The 19,829-nt window shown below is 43.4% G+C and overlaps 1 protein-coding gene across 1 annotated transcript in view; it reads left to right on the top strand.

Moving 5' to 3' along the window:
- CCDC80 (coiled-coil domain containing 80) overlaps positions 1–19,829 on the top strand; it is a 149,690-nt gene that overhangs the window by 51,410 nt on the left and 78,451 nt on the right. Inside the window, exon 4 of the mRNA XM_040338054.1 lies at positions 16,591–16,727. Within this exon, the coding sequence (XP_040193988.1) occupies positions 16,591–16,727 (137 nt within the window). The remainder of the gene's footprint in view (positions 1–16,590; positions 16,728–19,829) is intronic.

Below are 19,829 nucleotides of genomic sequence, written 5' to 3'. Positions count from 1 at the left end.
TAACTTTTGCACAAACCAATGAATATACGCTTATTGGGATTTTTTTTTTAACCAAAAACATGTAGCAGAATACATATTGGCCCAAATTTATCAAGAAATTAGATTTTTTTTAAATTTTTTATTGGATATGTTTTATAGCAGAAAGTAAAAAATATTGTTTTATTTTTTTTTATATTGACAGTCTTTTTTTGTTTATAGCATAAAAATAAAAACGCATTGATGATCATATATCACAGAAAGAAAGCTCTATTTATGGGGAAAAAAATTACATAAATGGTATTTGATACAGTGTCGCAGGACCGTGCAATTGTCAGTTAAAGTAACGCAGTGCTGTATCACAAAAAACTGACTGGTAATGAAGGGGGGTAAATCTTCTGCAGGGCAAGTGGTAAATTTATTTGTTAACTACATAATGCATGTAATAAAAGAAAAAATCTATTCTATTAACTTTGGTAACATGTTACATATTACACCCATATTTAGGTTGTAACATTATTTAAATAGAGCACAGCCATGCAGGTTTCCGCACACACAGCCACGTTGTTTATTCATAGTGAACCGCGGGAGATGGCTTGAAGTCCTCAATGAACTGAGAGAGTGCTGGTGAGCACTCTCATAGTTCACTGATCTTCCTACTCTCCAGTAAGGCTCGGTTCACATATGAGCACGCAGGGGCTCACAGCAGGAGTCCGGTGTGTCCTCGTTCACCGTTTCAGGTCTGATTTCAGTCCGAATTTTTGTCTGAATTCGTACCTGAAACGGACCAAAATCGCACCGGATCCGCTGCAGAAATATGTGAACCGGATCCATAGAGAATCGGTCACAATCTCCTGCTTTGCAAATTGGATGCAGGGGAAACCTAATTTGCACTAATGTGAACCGAGCCTTATGCCGCATACACACCATCACTTTATGTGATGAAAAAAAACGACATTTTCTGTGAAGTAAAAAATTACGTTTTTGAAACTTCAATTTTCAAAGACGAAGTTGCCTACACACCATCGTTTTTCTCACAATGTTCTAGCAAAGCGAGGTTACGTTCACCACGTTTTTCCATTGAAGCTCGCTTCATAACTAGCTTCTGGGCATGCGCGGGTGTAAAAACGTTTTAATTTACGTTTTTTGCTACACACGGTCAATTTCTGTGAAGTAAAAAATGACGTTTTTAAAAACGACACATAAAATTGAAGCATGCTTCAAATTTTTTTTGTCGTTTTTCAGAAGACATAAAACAACGTTTTCCCCCACACACGGTCATTTAAAGTGACGTTTTTAAAAACGTCGTTTTTTTTCATCACAAAAAGTGATGGTGTGTAAGCGGCATTACTGTCTGCAGTAAGGGAGGTACAGGCAGAAATCTATAGATTCTGCAGGAGCTTGACATTGCAGCCACGGATCACAGGAGCAATAATTTGTAGGCTTCAGAAAAAAATAAAAAATTCTAATTTTTGAACCTGCAAACATATGTGCATGTATTATTTTTGCCGAACTTGGCCTTTCAAAAAAGTTGCTATGCTGTGTGAATGGGATAATGTAACGAACATCAAGTGTGGTTTTTCTCAAATTTGACTGCAAAAATGGAGATACCCTTTAAGTCATCTTCAAAACTAGACGTGTATTGCTACTGTATACTTGGGTGATAAATACCAGCATATATTAGTATATATTTTTTATTCACTTAATGTTCTATCCAAAAAAAAAAAAATGTTTGATTATTGTATTTTAGGTCAGAGAAAATAAAAAAATGTATTAGACATCTTGTAGAATTAGCTGGTGTTTAATTCAGAATTAATATATGTATATATATATATATATATATATATATATATACACATACAATATTTCAGGTAGGATCAGTATATTTTAAGCAACACTTTGCAAAGTACATAGATTAATTTCCATTTCCATGGAAGGTGCTTCCATGGCAGCTTTCTCTGCAGCACTTGCCAGGCTAATGAGAAAAACCAACACTTCTCGCCCACTCATTGGTTGCTTTTCTCCAAATATAAACCCATACAAACTTGCATAATCTAGCAGAAAGGATGAAGCACGGATCTGTTTTCTGCTTAATGAATGTGGGTCTTGAATAGTTTGAAAAGAGAGTAGATTAGATTTAACAGGCAAATCAGGCTCATCACAGCACAGTAGTAAATGACTACAGAAAACCTAGAGGTTAGTATTTTTAGAAAACCAACTGCCGGTAAATATGAAACATTTATATGCAAATATGAAATATATGTGTGTTTCTATGTTTGTAGGTTGGAAGTCCATTAAAATGCCCTGCTGTGGTACCATTGCCTCTCCTTCTATTGTTGGCTTCCTCCACCAGTCCATGGGTTACAAATCTATAATACTTTGCTCTTATGCCTCTTACACACGACCAGTTTTCCCATCGGGAAAACTGCCAAGACAGCTTTTGGACGGGAAAACTGGCCGTGCGTATGCTCCATGGCAGTTTTCCCGACAGCAAAACCGCCGGGAAACGTGGTAGGAAAAAATGTCTCTTTTTTCCTGCTGCGATTTCCAGGCAGTCTTTTCCCCGGCAGTTTCCCTATGGGAAACACTGCGGTGGAGCATACACACGGCCAGAATTCCCGGCCAAAACTCTCACCGCAGTTTTCCCGATGGGAAAACCTCTGGTGTGTACACGGGGAAAGTGACCGAGCAGGTTCTCAGTTTTCCCCCTGGGATTCCCGGTGGAGGGGCATTATACAGAAAAAATTATACTGTTTAACCATTGATCCATTTTCTCTTTGTAATCCAAAGTCACATCATTTGGCCATGTATTGCCATCAAAGTTCCAGCAGTTTAGACCATCTTAGTTTGTGAAAGGCCACTCCTCCCTCCCCCACCCCACCCCACAGTAGACATTTTCTCAATGGTAACACGGCTTTCCGTTAGAACCATTTTGTTTTGCTGTATAAAGATAACTTTTGCATTTGAGCTTGCATAGCAAATGTAGCACTCAAGGGACTGGTTTGCTTTCTTGATTACCACTTGCAAAACTATTGGGCTATAATTGTGCTTTATGTTTCCATGGTTACCTGTTTTTCAAAAGACGTTAAATCAACAAATTCCTCAGCCACTGGAATACAATGAAAAAAAAGTTTAACATAAATAGCATAACTTGAATAATAATGCAAATGTCCCAGCCACTGGAATACAATGAAAAAAATGTTAACATAAATAATAATGCAAAATGAATGCAAAAAAAATTTATATAACCAAATTCTTTAATTTATTTGCACTATTTTGTATAAAATTAATAGAAATTCTCTCTGTTGTATGAAGTGGAAATTGGACTGTAACAGCTGAGAAGGATGACACATACATTGTTCTTCAGTGAGTCTATGTGCTGATGTAATAAAAAGACATTTAGACGATGAGTAAGCCCAAATCAGTTACAGTTACAGACAATGACATAACAGCCCGTAATAGTCATTTGAATTAGGTATAAATGGCCCGGATTCACAGACATCAGCGCATATTTATGCCGCCGTAGCGTATCTTTTGTACGCTACGCCGACGCAGCGCAGAGAGGCAAGCACCGAATTCACAAAGCACTTGCTCTCAAATCTGCGCTGGGTTTCTAAGGCGTAAGCCGGCGTAGGTGGAAGTGGGCGTGAGACATGCAAATGAGGCGTGACCCCATGCAAATGATGGGCCGAGTGCCAGACAGATACATCTAACGAACGGCGCATGCGCCGTCCCGTGTACGCATCCCAGTGCGCATGCTCACAATCACGTCGGAACAACTGCCTAAGATACGCCGGATCACTGCCTACGGCGTGAACGTAACCTACGCCCAGCCATATTCACGTCCAACGTAAACTATGTAAAATACGACGGCTTATGTTCCCTGGTCCATACCTTTGCATGGGTTGCGCCTCATATATGGGGAATAACTTTACGCCGGACGTACGACTTACGCAAACCGCGTATATTATGTGCCGGGCGCAAGTACGTTCGTGAATCGGCATATATCCCTCATTTGCATATGTGAATAGAAAATCTATGGGTGCGCCAAATACGTCCAGCGTAAATATGCGCCCACGCTACGCCCGGCGTAGGCAAGTTACGTCGGTCGGATGAAGCCTATTTTTAGGCGTATCTTAGTTTGTGGGTCGGCGCATAGATACGACGGAGCACATTTGTACTTACGACGGCGTATCTTGAGATACGTCGGCGCAAGTGCTTTGTGAATCCGGGCCTTTGTATTTAGAAGCCGTTTAAATGGAAAATATGATTTTTGCAAATTATTAAGAAATGTTTTGTCCTATTTAGATAATGCAAATGTTAACAAAAATTGAAGGGATACTGGACTTGCCTTACTTTAGTAAAAAAAAGTAGCAAAATTGTGCCTGTTCATTGAATATGGAAGAAGGTGTCACTTAGGGTTGCCACCTCATCCCTTTAAAACAGAACACATATGAATTACACATGTTCTGAGGCTAATTTAATTTAGATAAGGCTCCACTTGAGTTCAATTACCACCTTAATCAGCCACAGAACCTGTGTAATTCATATGTGTTCTGTTTTAAAGGGATGAGGTGGCAACCCTAGTGTCACTGTAGTGGTGGAAAGTGCAGAAGTGTTTATTGGTACCATAGAAACGAGCACAGATGTGAGCGTTTGTGCGGTAGTAAGTAGAGGCATGTGGGTGAATGGGGGGCAAGCGCAGTGGAGGTGGGGATTGGGGTGCAGGTATGGTTTGGGGGAGTGAGATGGTATTTAGCTGTGGAGGTGAGAGGGGTTGGCATGAAGATGCAGTAATAAGGAGGTTTATGGCACGCTGGTGAGAATTAACAGCAGGCAATGGCAAGGTGGGGGGGTCGTTGGCACAGTGGTGGTCAGGGGGGTGGTTGCCGGCATGGTGATGAGTGGTGTCTCCTTGAGTTGCTGTCAGCTATAACTTCAGATGCATTCCTTCCTGCTAGCAGCAGAGGTCGGGTGGGCAGCTGATTGTATGGGCTACTAGGCCAAGGATTTTAGTGTCTGTGTAAGCTGCAGCAGAAGCCAGGGGGTAGAATGTTAATGTCAGCTGGCAGGGCCAGGTATGAAAAGGCCAAGTTCTTTTCTCGCCTTTTTCTTCCAGCTAGGTATAGCTGTTGTGGATGGAACTGGCCTAGCTTCATAGGCGTGCGCAGGGGGTGTGCCAGGTGTGCCTGGGCACACCCTAATCCTGGGGTTGACAACCTGTCAATGGTGGGCAGGTGACAGGTAAACCACAATCCTTCCTTGCCGACACTCAGAACATGGACAGGAGAGGGAGCGGGGTGGAATTTAGTGGAACCGATTTGTATTTTCCTCCTGTAGCAGCTGAAAGTTGGCTTCTCCTCCTCTCCCTTTTGTCAACAGCTGCCACAGGAGAAACGTATAGGGGATCGGTACTAATATATGCCACCCCACCACCCCTCCTTTCCCTGTTCCTGGTGCCCGGGTCCCCCATGTACTTTGTTGCTCTTCCTCCCATTGTTTTAGGATGGAGAGTGGGGAAGAGGCCGGTAAGTATGTCAAATGCATATGTGTTGGAGCTTTGGGGGTGCACACCCTAATGCAATAGGCTGCGCACACCTATGCCTAGCTTTAAATGCCATTGCTACCACACATGCGTAGTAGCTACACAATGTTATTACCTACAGTCCACTACTGCACATGCACAAGGTATTGAAGCATAATTAGGTCACCCAAGGACTCCAAACGGCTCCAAGAGAAGACATAGCATTTAGGCTAAATTCATACTATTGCGTGCCACACTCGTGCACGTCGCCCACGTAGGAGAGAGGCATGCTGCTGTTTCGCAGACATGCAGGGGTGCCATTAAATTTTTTATGGCACCTCTATGCATTGGCAAAATGCCAGCATTTGTGCACACGTAAAACCGCCTGGTGCTGTGGTGATATTTTCAAATAGGGTCCGGGACATCTTTCGCTTTGCTTCTGCGTGTAGGGCAGCCTATTGAAATGAATTGTCTGCCCTACCCACAGAACACAGCCTGAACAATTGTGAACTGAACCTTAGTGCCAGTGTTGCATATCTCCTCTAACCTGCAGCAAACTTTCCAGATACCAGCAATCAGTTCTTAGCGCAAAAGATCTACTGTTAACTATACCCTATTTGTGGCCTTACATATCATACAATCTACCAAACAGAGCCACATATCAGTTATTAGTGAGACTCGGAGACTTCCTGTTCTGAGAGCTGATTGCTGGTATGTGAGGTTAGAGGAGATCAGCAGCACTGTCACTAAATTCTGGGTTGTGGTCCTTCTTCTTATGCATGTGCATTAGAACCCCATTGATTACTGTGTGGTACGGGAGACAGAACAGCCAGATTTGTCATAAGGCATTAATTTGTGTTTTTTCAGAATTTTGCATGGCGATTCTTTTAACAATAGAAGTGCAGGCTACAGAGGTCAGACCTCTGGGGGTGTGGTACACATTTTATGTGTTCCTGAGGGAAGAGGAAGGAGGTACTCGCTACTGGACTGAGAGGAAGAGGGAAGCCAAACATTTATTATAAACCCACCCACCTCTTCCATTACTACAGCAGACACTTTCTGGAAGTCCAGCATCAAAATTGTTCACCACCGTTTATCTCTAAACTGGGTGGCGAACTAAAACTACATTCTACTTCCTGTATTCTTCTTTTACAATAATTATAGATTATATATTGTACATACAGTATCGCACAAAAGTGAGTAAACCCCTCACATTTTTGTAAATATTTTATTATATCTTTTCATGTGCCAACACGAAATCACACTTTGCTACAATGTAAAGTAGTGGGTGTACAGCTTGTATAACAGTGTAAATTTGCTGTCCTCTCAAAATAACTCAACATACAGCCAATAGCGTCTAAACCGCTGGTAACAAAAGTGAGTATACCCCTAAGTGAAAATGTCCAAATTGGGCCCAAAGTGTCAATATATTGTGTGGCCGCCATTATTTTCCAGCACTGTCTTAACACTCTTGGGCATAGAGTCCACAAGAGCTTCACAGGTTGCCACTGGAGCCTTCTTCCACTCCTCCATGATGACATCACGGATCTGGTGGACGTTAGAGACATTGCGCTCCTCCACCTTTCGTTTGAGGATGCCCCACAAATCAATAGGGTTTAGGTCTGGAGACATGCTTGGCCAGTCCATCACCTTTAACCCCCAGCTTCTTTAGCAAGGCAGTGGTCGTCTTTGAGGTGTGTTTGGGGTCGTTATTATGTTGGAAAACTGCCCTGCGGCCCAGTCTCCAAAGGGAGGGAATCATGCTCTGCTTCAGTGTGTCACAGTCAGAGGCGTATCTAGTGAAAATAGCGCCTATGGCAAGCACTGAAACTGTGCCCCTGTCGAAACATTTGAAACCCATCTTTCAGATAATCTTAAAAAAAAAAAAACAGCTAACAAAACTAGTGATATTTATCATCCCTTGTGATACCTTGGGTAGTGACATATCCTCTTTATGGATAAATCTGGTGTTTATTAGAACCCTGATCCCTCCTCTGCCCTCCAAGGCCAGGTAAATGCAGAACCAATACTGGAAGTGATAAAATCTTCATCACCTAAGGCCTCAATTTTCACAGAGGAGAGGGAGAAACTGATGTTCCTCCTTCTTTGTGCGCTGCCAATCCGACCAGATGGAATGGGAGAGCCTGGGAGAACAGGGGAGGGCTGTGGCTGAACGCAGCAGAGATAGCGCTGCCATTGTTCATCAGCAAAGGTGCTGAAAAGGAGATCCTGCCTATGCTCAGGAGGAAGGAAGAAAAGACTCTCAGACCCTGGTAAGTGCCTTGCTGCCCAGCCACTCAACAGCACCCTCTTCATATGGCGCCCATGGCACTTGCCATGGCTGCCATACCCTAGATACGCCACTGGTCACAGTACATGTTGGCATTCATGATTCCCTCAATGAACTGTAGCCCACCACCATGCTTGACTGTAGGCAAGACAGACTTGTCTTTGAACTACTCAACTGGTTGTTACGACACACGCTTGACACCATCTGAACCAAATACGTTTATCTTGGTCTCATTAGACCACAGGACATGGTTCCAGTACTCCATGTCCTTAGTCTGCTTGTTTTCAGCAAACTGTTTGCAGGCTTTCTTGTGCATCATCTTTAGAAGAGGCTTCCTTCTCGGGCGACCATTGCATTGCAGACCAATTTGATGCAATGTGTGGCGTATAGTCTGAGCACTGACAGGCTGACCACCCCCTACCTCTTCAACCTCTGCAGCAATGCTGACAACACTCATACGTCTTTTTCCCAAAGACAACCTCTGGATATGACGCTGAGCATGTGCACTTAACTTCTTTGGTCGACCATGACAAGGCCTGTTCTGAGTGGAACCTGTCCTGTTAAACTGCTGTATGGTCTTGGCCACCGTGCTGCAGCTCAGTTCCAGGGTTTTGGCAATCTTATAGCCTAGGCCATTTTTATGTAGAGCAACAATTTTTTTTTTCAGATCTTCAGAGGGTTCTTTGCCAAGAGGTGCCATGTTCAACTTCCAGTGACCAGTACAAGAGCGTGAGAGCGATAACACAAAACGTAACACTCCCGCTCCCCATTCACACCTGAGACCTTGTAACACGAATGAGCTCTGGTGAACTCCATGCCCAAGAGGGTTAAGGCAGTGCTGTAAAATAATGGTGGCCACACAAAATATTGACACTTTGGTCCCAATTTGGACATTATCACTCAGGGGTGTACTCACTTTTGTTGCCAGCGGTTTAGACATTAATGGCTGTATGTTATGTTATTTTGAGGGGACAGCAAATGTACACTGTTATACAAGCTGTACACTCACTACTTTACATTTTAGCAAAAGTGTAATTTCTTCAGTGTTTTCACATGAAAAGATGTAATAAATATTTACAAAAATGTGAGGGGTGTATTCACTTTTGTGAGATACTGTATATGTTTTTATATGAATAATAGGCTAAGGATAGATATAGCAATAGTTATGCAGAACGGCTGGGCTATGCACGCACAATCCTATCAGGCTTGTTATTGTTACTTTGTTGGCAGCTTGCACACTTGGGTTGGCTGAGCATGCATGTTTTTTCTGTGAAGAGGGAACGGGATCTGCTGTCTGACACTTTGGCATTGGTTTATGAAGATGGAAATGATTATGATCGCTTTGTTCATCAGGAACATATGGTATATTTAGCTAGGGCTGAAAAAAGTCTGATTTGGAAACTATGGCCCGGATTCACGTAGCACTTACGCCGACGTATCTCGATATACGCCACGTAAGTGTAAATATGCGCCGTCGTATCTGTGCGCCGTGCCCACAAAAGTAGATACACCAACGTAACTTTTCTATGCCGGCGTATCGTAGGCGCATATTTATGCTGGGCGCATTTTCCGCTCCTTTTGATTTTGTATTCAAATATGCAAATGAGGGAGATACGGCGATTCACGAACGTACGTGCGCCCGGCGCAGGCTACGTGCGATACGTGTAAGTTCAACGTCCGGCCTAAAGTTATTCCACATAAAGCAGGTGTAACTCAGCACCAGACGTGCACAGGTCAGCTGGACAGCAGCTGCAGCAGCACCGTTACGGACGAGCTGAGCAACCACACTTGCAGCACAACACATCTGTATGCCAACATGCCAGGCAGGGCCGCCATCAGGAATTATGGGGCCCCTTACACAGCTTCAGGCATGGGCCTGGGGGGTGCTGCCGCGAATTGAGAAAGACGAACTACAGAAAAATATATATAAAAAAAAGGAACTAAAAAGATTTAAAAAAATAAATAAAAAAATATCCAATTTTTTTTTTCTCAAAATTTAAAAAAAGGGGGCTTGCCATCTGGGGTCCTGTGCTCACACACACCACATCCACCTCACATTGGATTAGCCCAAGTCCACCATGCAGGACTTGGGAGCAGCAACGCCACGCCAAGGCCCCAATGGTGTTACTGTCCATTCATACCACATTCACACGGTCGTGGGGATAACCTCTCCCCGACGACCCAGGGTTACACACCTTGCTGGCAGGTATGTCACCCACATTCACACACCAGTCACACTGTAGCCTGCACTACTGGGTTCATGCCATTGGCCGACATGGCATGACCTTACTGGAGGCACATCCTTCTGTGCACGACACTCAAAAAGAAAAAAGCTCATAAACTGAGCAAAACAAAAAACAAAAAAGGCACTCATTTGCCCTGTCATGGGCCAGGCATGGTGCCAGGCCAGGCATGGTGCCAGGGCAATGCGGGTGAGGACCGCGTTAGTCTGCGCCTGCATCCGCAGCTGGCGGATGGTGGTGTGCCGCTGGTGGCGCCTCGTCTGCCTCCCCTCCACCTCGATGGCAGCAGTATTGGCCTGTACAGCCACTACCAGGCTCTTAACCTCTGCCACGTGGCCTGCTGTTGTGGCCTGCAGCTCCCCAACGCAGGTGACCACAGTGGCGCAGTTACCACTCACATCCTGCAGGCTGTCAGTTATCTGGGCCGAGGAGGCCAGGCTGTCTGCCACACGTCACAGGTCCCCAGCTATAGCACCCATATGGCGGGTCTGGTGGGCCTGTTCCATCGCAAGATTTTCCTGGAGGGATTCAGAAACACCCCTTGTCTTCCGCCTAGCCTTCCTGGGGGCAGGAGAGGCTTGGGGCCGTCTGTACGGGGAGGCCCTTGAGGGGCTTTCCCTGATGAGGGTGGACCTTGAGGGGCTTTCCCTGATGGGGGTGGACCCTGAGGGGCTTCCCCTGATGGGGGAGGAGGGTGAGGGGCTTTGCCTGATGGGGGAGGAGGTTTGGGAGGGTCCAGGGATGATGTTCTCCTCCTGGAGGTATACACCTTCCTCAAAGTCCACTTGCTCCTCCTCAACTTCCTCTAGAGGAGAGGTGTGGGCACACTCCTCCGAGGATGGGATGGCTCGTCCAGCAGCTGACGACGGGTCCGCTCCCTCCAGCACATCTGTAGATGACACAAAGCATTCACATGTTGGTGGACCCACACACTTGTCACATGTTCCCTTCCACCCCCTCACATGCTACACACTGGAAAAGGGGTCATAAAACACACTTACCTGTCCTCAAGGCCTGGTCTCCGGAGTCAAAGCCCTCCATGCCCTCCACCTGCTCCCTCTCCAGACATTTGGCGATGACCTCCTCCTCATCCGTCAACCGCAGAGCAGAGGCTGGTCCTCCTCCCGTGCCCCTGGCGTGCCTCCTCATAAGGGCCAGCTTGTCCCGGACCCGAGGTCTCATGTCATTTATTTTTTTGTTTACATTGTCGGGGGTCCTGGTCTCATTACCGATGGCATTGACCTCCAGGGTGATCTCCTCCAGTATCTCCCTCTTACGTGCCCTGCTGGTCCTGGCACTGTGGGCACCATGGAGGTACTTATCAAGTTTCACTATTTCCAAAATAAGGACATCCCTCTCCTCCTTCGAAAAATTCCTCTTCCTCCTCTCCTTGCCTACATTTGCAGCTGCCATCGCTCAGCAAAAGTACCTTGCTTCAGGGGGGGAAACAAGCAGGATGTACTTTTGCGCCGGACGGGCGTATGGCTGGGTGTATTTATGCGCTCGGCGTTAGCCGGTTGGCCAGCGTGTCCCAGGAAGTTGCGCCGGCGTAGTTGTGAGCATGCGCACAGGGGTGCAGTCATACGTCCGCGTCACTGCGCATGCGCCGTTCATGATACGCCGGGCATAAAGCATTGCACCACGCTCGGACCATCATTTGAATAAGGTCACACCCACTTACACTTACACTGGCTTACGCCTACGAAATTACGTTACGCCGGCGCAACGTTGGGAACATTTGCTTTGTGAATTCCATGCTTGCCTCTCCACGTTGCGCCGGCGTAGTGTAAAAAAGATACGCTACGGCGGCATAAATATGCGCCGGTGTCTGTGAATCCGGGCCTATATTGAGAGGATTTATACATTTGGAATGTGAAGATTGTGGCAAACCACAGCAGATAAGTATACATGGGGCGGGGAGGGTGAGTTACTTTAGGTCACGGGGAGATTTACTAAACATTTGTAAGCTTCTTGACAAAATTATTTACAATTTGTTTCAGTGGAACAGTCCTGCTATTGGTATTAATATTATTAGTGGTGTTTGTAGTATTTTTAACATTTTTACTCTTCATCTGTTTCTAGAAATGTCTCAAACAATGATCACAGAACTCTCTGATGGAAGATTGTGCTTCTCTCTGTGCCTTTTATACATTTACTGTGTTATTTACATGATTTGTAGTTTAGTCTCATACTAAATTAGACCCAGAACGCTGGAACTTCTGTGGTTTTAGTCTATACTATGACTCCAGGGTGCTTTTTACGAGCTTCAACATACATAAATCATATACTTAAATCATATAGCCATGTGGAATAATAACTAATGAGCTGGTATCATTTTAGCCTAATTTAAATTAAATTGTATTTTTTTCAAGCAAGCATACAATATATAAAAACTAAACATTTGGATCATATTTTACCTGAATATTTAATATAGGTTTAAAGGTAAAGGTAATTTTGAATTCTAATTTATGCTTCAAGGCTAAATTACTAGCTAATTGAGCGATGGTAGTAAATTGTAGCCTGTAATAGTGAAGGTACTGTACATGTACAATGAAGGTGAAGTGCAGCAGCATCCATTGCTTATGTACGGTGCTTGGCTAGAGAGAGAGAAAGCAAGTTAGGACACTTTGCTGTAGCTGCTCTCTATGCCCTCACTGAACTATTCATGCTGGATCTAGTAACCTTGTCTGCCTCCCACCAGCAGGGGGAGCAGACAAGCCAGAGGAGCAGAGTGCTACCAAGCCATGTCTTGCACGTTTCGTCAACGGGGCAACCAGGAAACGTTTTTTTCTGGTGACCCCAATGAAGTCAGAAAGACAAAACATGTAGGACTTTGCCTGGGGCATGGCTTGGTAGCACTCTGCAAAATAGGGAGGTATCTGTATATTACCGATGTTGGAGCCATCTACACGATCAGCATTGAAATGGATTTAAAGTGATATTGGTAGTGATAGTGATTTTATTCAGTTATTATGTGAGTGCATTTTTTTTTCTTTTCTTAAAGTGGATGTAACCCCATTTATGAAATTTGACCTGGGCACATCTATCTGTAAAGCCCTAATTATTGTGTATTTCTGCTCCTTGGTTCTTCTGTTATCAGCATGATAACTTCTGACAAGCTTTCCAACAACCGAGATAAAACCATTCTAAAATTTGAGTCGGGGGTGGTGCATGGAAAAAGATTAGCAGACAGCTGGTCTATTCACAGCACAGCTCTGCACGTTATTTCCTTCCTTTGCCTATGTGAAGAGGGGGTGTGTGCCTTTCCTCCAATCAGCTGTCACACAGTGTATGCCAAGAATTCACACCCAGTGGGGGGAACAGGAAGAGAAAATTCTAACACGATGTGCACTTTCTGAACAGTATAGAAAGCTGAAGACAACAGATATACATGTGAAACTTATGTATGAGGATTTGTTTAATCTCTGTGTATCATCTGAGGCTGTTCACTTCACTGGGTATATGTGATGGTTTGCATCCACTTTAATATAAAATACCTCAGTGAGCACTATCCTTTTTTGTATCCTTTTAAGCATTGATCCATGCTTTATCACCTGAGCTGAGAGGAGTGCTGCATTTACTGAGTGAGAGTTCTGAGGAGGATTGATTGAGCTCTGGGAGCATCCAGCTGGGTTTTTAGAGTCCAATTGATTTGATTAAAGGCAAAATAAGATCTTTGTAATATGTCCATCCAAAAGGTGAGCGTGTGCCCAAAAGAGGTTTGGTGGAGGTGTCTGCTGTTACACAATCTGATCTCACTGAATTGGACTTATCACGTTTGGTGGATTGTATCACAGTTTTATTCAATGACATTTATTTATTTATATGAAGGTCCATGCTTTGTGCGGTGTGTGATGATGTTGGCTTATAATTACACACATGTCTATATTTAGCACAACTCTGATTTATGTAATTTTTTATTTTTTTTAAGGGTTTTTTTTTTTGGTATATTAACCAGCGCAGCATATTTTTTTTACACAACTGCTATTTATGTAATTTATTTTTGAATAGAGTTATTTTTATTACAGACAGGTGACCTCTCCATAAAAACTTTACCATAAGGCTGTATTCAACCTACAAATGTATTTATATGTAATCACATAGTAATCAGTAGACATGTGCACAGAATTTTTTTTCTTTTTTTTTTGTTCTGTTTCGTATCGTTCCGTAGGCACGTTTCCGTTTGTTTTTCGTAAGACGCCCGTTTTCCTGTTCGTTTTTCGTACGACGAGATTTTTTCGTATTCCGATCGTTTCATATTTTCGTTACCGTTTTATTTTCGTACATGCGGGATGGTTCGTTAATTTGTTTAATTTATGTTCGTTACTTGTTAGACAATAATTTTCGTCAATGATTTGCATTCTGTGTTTTGGATTCTTTTTTCTGTTCGTGTTTTCGGTCGTGTGTTCGTGTGACATCTATGACAATTTGTTGTGGATGTCATGTGGGCATGCGACTGAAGATACGAACAGAAAAAGGATTTTCGTCATTTTGTACTTTCGTAAATATATCGTGGGATTCGCTGCACTTTCAACACGCGGCTCATCCATATTAACGATTGTTAAGCCCCATACACTTGGTCAGACTTTTTTAACAACAAACATAAAAACGATCGTTTTCCATTCGTTCTCAGAAAATTTGTTCGTTTTTAAACTCCATCAGAAAACCATTTTTGTGTTCAAAAGTCTGGCCAACTGATCTCCCTTCAGATGAAAATCCACAGACAAGTTTATTTGGCTTTACTGTACTACTCAGCACAAAAGAGAAGCTGCTTTACTAACTACATTCACTTCCCATTAAAAAAAACGAAAATTACATCTATAACAAAAGATTTGCATTCTGTATTTTGGGTCCTTTTTCTTTTGGTGTTTTCGGTCGTGTGTTCGTGTGACATCTGTGGCAAAAGATTTGCATTCTGTTGAATCCAAAATACGAACAGAAAAAAGGAATTCAAAATACAGAGTGCGGGTCTTTTGTTGTGGATGTCGTGTGAGCATACGACTGAGGGTGCGAACACAGAAGGGATTCAAACAAGATACAGAGTGCAAATCTTTTGTTGTGGATGTCGTGTGAACATACGGCTGAGGATACGAGCAGAGAGGGGATTCAAACAGGATACAGAATGCAAATCTTTTGTTGTGGATGTCGTGTGAACATACGGCTGAGGATACAAACAGAGAGGGGATTCAAACAGAATACAGAATGCAAATCTTTTGTTGTAGGTGTCATGTGGACATGCATCTGAGGATACGAGCAGAGAGGGGATTCAAACAGGATACAGAATGCAAATCTTTTTTTGTGGATGTCGTGTGAACATACGGCTGAGGATACGAGCAGAGAGGGGATTCAAACTGGATACAGAATGCAAATTTTTTGTTATAGATGTAATTTTCGTTCTTTTGCCATTTTCGTTTTGTCGTATTTTCGTCAGATCGTTCGTTCGTATTTGCGGTTGTTCGTTATGCGGCTCATTCGTAATCCCGTCCTTTTCGTATTTTGGTGCTTTAATTTTTTCGTATGTACACATTATTCTGCAGGTACGAAAATGAACATTTTCGTATGAAAATAACATTCGTACAAACGGGAATGCACATATCTAGTAATCAGAAAGTATTCATGTAATAAAGAGAGGCACTAAAAATGGTTTATTATTTCTACCTTTAAAAAAAGTTTTAAAAAATCTACAACATAAAAGGAATTGGTCTCAAGCTAATTTACATGTCTCTTCTCATACAGACAGTTTTACTGTGTTGAAGAGATCAGATGTTGCTCTGTGTTGTCATATACTGTATTTTCAGGGCATCATTTTTATGCCCTCGGGGACCACTTTGAGCATGCTTTTTCATCTCTATGCAGAGTGGCACAGGTAAAATAGTAAGGGGGAGCTCCAGTCATATTTTTGAAAATTAAAAGTCAGTAGCTACAAAAATGGAAGCTGCTGATTTTTAATAAACAGACCCTTATCTGTCTCAGGATTTACACCCAAGCAGTTTTTTTCCATCTTTCTTTGGTCCCAGGCATCAGCATCTTAACTGTGGGCAGTCAGCTGCCAACTGCACATGCGTGGGACTTGGGCTTTCTAAATGGTCCAGCACTCTTCTGGAACTGCTGATGTCCCCCAGTAGACTGCAGGGAGGGAGGGGGAGAGGCGAACATAAGCTTGAATTGCCTAGGTGATCCCAATGGATTGGGGTAACAACAGCAAAAAAGACTCCAAAGTTGATTCAATTTCTTACAACTTTCAAGCACCTGTTGTTTGTTTAAATCAGAGGACTGGAAGGTTGCCAAGATTCTGTTTCCATAAAAGGGGAAACAAAATGTGATTTCCGTGCCCTTGTGAATTTGTCCAAAATGCCTATAGCTACAGAGGTGAGGGCTTGTTTTGCTGTAATTTTAAAGGTTGTTCGGAATATGTGGATACTTTAATGTTCAAAGTTTGGGCACAGTTTCATTCTAAGCAAGGAAACTGCAGAATACCATGCATTGTATATAGCAATATTTGTATTTTTTATTACATTTCATGTTACAATGTGTTATCTTCATTCTTATTTTTTAAGACAATGAAAAGCCTATGAAAGTAATTGGAGATGATGATTTGCTGGACCATGAACTCAATACAGAATTAAGGAAAGAATATGGCATGACCTATAATGATTTCTTCATGGTACTAACAGACTTAGATATGAAGGTTAAGGTAGGTAATATTTTTAATGTATAGTTTTATGTTGTACAATGACCTGTGTTATTGTTGGCTTTATTTGTGTTAGTAGTATTGAATAATAATGCAAAAGCAATGGTGTTATGTAAACTATTGCAATAAGCAATCATGAACATCCACAACCAAAAGCTTAACATTTTAATATAAACTGTTTTAGATTGGTGGCTGAGTGTTATCATAAACCACCACTGTTATAATAAATAAACCAATATGTCAACTAAAAGGGGAGGTCCACCCAAAATTTGGCACCTTTCAGGGGGAGGGGGAAACGTATACCTGTTTTTGACAGGTACTCTTCCCCACTTCCGGGAGACAGCGCCGGCCCCCTCCTCTTTCCTCCGCTGCTGGGCCAATTAGAAAGCGCAATGCTCTTCACGCATGCGCAGTAGGGGACTGGCTGTGAAGCCTTTCGGCTTCCCTTATAATGAATGGCAGCGTTATGCCGGTTTCCTTCACAACGAATGGCAGCGGCAGCACCTGACAGCTGATCCAAAAAATCAGCTGGAGTGCTGACATTGTGGGCCCCCTGGACAGGTAAGTGTCCATATATTAAAAGTCAGCAACTACAGTGTTTGTAGCTGCTGCCTTTTTTTTCCCCAGGCTGTAATACCTATTTAAGGCAAACCTGTGCTTTGCCCATGTAGGGGAAAAAATAGGTTTGCTTTAATGCCACCCTAGCAGCACATACTTAAAGTGGAGGTTCACCCAAAAAGTTAATTTTTAACATTAGATTGAGGCTCGCTTTGTCAAGGGGAATCAGGTGTTTTTTTTTTAATCGAAGCAGTACTTACCGTTTTAGAGATAGATCTTCTCCGCTGCTTCCGGGTATGGGCTGCGGGACTGGGCGTTCCTATTTGATTGACAGGCTTCCGACAGGCTTCCGATGGTCGCATACATCGCGTCACGAGTAGCCGAAAGTTCCCGAACGTCGGTGCGCAGGCGCCGTATAGAGCCGCACCGAAGTTCGGCTTCTTTCGGCTACTCGTGACGCGATGTATGCGACCGTCGGAAGCCTGTCGGAAGCCTGTCTATCAAATAGGAACGCTCAGTCCCGAAGACCATACCCGGAAGCGGCGGAGAAGATCTATCTCTAAAACGGTAAGTACTGCTTCGATTTTAAAAAAAACATCCGATTCCCCTTGACAAAATGAGCCTCAATCTAATGTTAAAAAAAAAATTCTGGTGAACTCCCGCTTTAAAGGGGTTGTAAAGGTAAAAGTTTTTCCACCTTAATGCAAAACTTCCGACTATACCGCCCCCCCACGTTATACTCACCTGACCCATCGAAAGTCCCGCGCTCGGCCCCGACATCCTTTTCGCTGCTTAGCCTGGCTGTTGATTGGCTAGAGCAGATGGACTGAAAGCAGCGCAGCCATTGGCTGGCGCTGCTGTCAATCTTATCCAATGATGCGGCGTGCCGAGGGACGGGGCCGAGTGATACAGTGAGCGGTTATGGCTGCTCGCTGTATCACAGGAGCGCACCCGCAAGGACTCCACACAAAGCAAGGGAATGTGTGGAGTTCTTGCGAGGAGGACCAGAGACACCCGCCGAGGGACCCCAGAAGACGTGGATCGGGGCCACTCTGTGCAAAACGAGCTGCACAGTGGAGGTAAGTATGACATGTTTGTTATTTAAAAAAATTAAAAAAATGATTTACAAATCTTTTAACTTCTCCCCTCACCACCTCCATTTAGTAGTCAGCATCAAAGAAAATACCTGGTGCTTCTAAATTCCTTAGCCCCATATAAAATGTCAACTACAATGACTCTAAAGCTAGGTTCACATGTTGCCATGTTTCTGTGGGCACAGCAGCTGCTGTACCTGTGGGAAATGCAGGGAATAGGTCCCTGAATCTTTTCTGCAGCCCAATGGAAACCACGCAGTGCTATGGATTTCTGCACACCGTAAAATGTGTCGTGGTTTCCAATGCATGGATGTGCCATTAAACATTAATGGCACCAACAGACATCTGCCAAACAGCATTTTTGCTGCGTGTGTTAGAACGCATGCAATTTAAACACAGCCCCACACCCGCATAGATGTGAACAAAGTCTAATTCTAACCAGGGCTGTCTTACTTTGCTCCCAGACAGATTTATAAGAGAGTAAGGCCCCTTTCACATGTCCGTTCCGCTCATCCGTTATTACAAGTCCGTTAACGGACTTGTAATACATCCCTATGGGATCGCGTCCGTTAGCGGATGGAGCATCCGCTAGCATCCGCGTCCGTCGGGATCCGCTTTTCCGAACGGAAGAAACCCTATTTTTCTTACATTCGGCAGAGCGGAACTGATGCAGACGGACAGACGGTCCGTCTGCATCAGGTTCCCCATAGGGGACAGCGGAGCAGAGACAGGGCGGTCCCTGCACTGTGTGCGGGGACCGCCCTATCCGCCGACAGCTGAGCGGGGATCCCCGCTGAGCCGACGGAGACACACGGAGCGGACCCGGAAACGGTCCTCTCCGTGTGAAAGAGCCCTAAAGGATAGGTGCGTATGTGCAGGTGATAAGGGGGACATTGGACTCAATTTGTTTCTTTTTCCTGCATGAGAAAAGCACATGTTTAATTTGAATTCTATGGGTAGCATTTGGCTATTAGTATACTAGCAATAAAACAAATCAGTTTACACATAATTACTGTAATATGAAGCTGTTTTCAGCTGTAGATGAATTGGTTAATTGATTAAATAATGAATTAATTCAGCCATTCTACAGTGCAGCTAAATTACAGAACTTTATTTAACTTCTACATTATGTACTGTGTAATAGATGGTATACAACCCCTGGAATGAAAGCTTGACTGCTTAAAATTCCTTGGACTGCAAAGATAAAAAAAAAAAAATATTAAATTGGTAGGTAAGAAGAAATTCTTGTTAAAAAGCCAGATTGCTGGTTATTTGTAAGGTCAAGCCACCCAACCCACATTGGACAATATGTTCTAACTTTGTATAGCAGAAAATAACTACTTTATAAATATCACAAAAAAAGTCTTGTAATATGCTATACACAGTAGTTTGGAAATTTCTTCTTGCAATCAACTTAAAAAAGGTAAAGCAGAAAAGGCAAACCTATTTATCA

The sequence above is a fragment of the Rana temporaria genome, chromosome 2, assembly GCF_905171775.1.
Source record: "Rana temporaria chromosome 2, aRanTem1.1, whole genome shotgun sequence".
In the NCBI taxonomy this organism is placed as follows: Eukaryota; Metazoa; Chordata; class Amphibia; order Anura; family Ranidae; genus Rana; species Rana temporaria.
The sequence above is the reverse complement of the archived record's forward strand: the minus strand, read 5'-3'. Positions and strand labels throughout refer to the sequence as shown.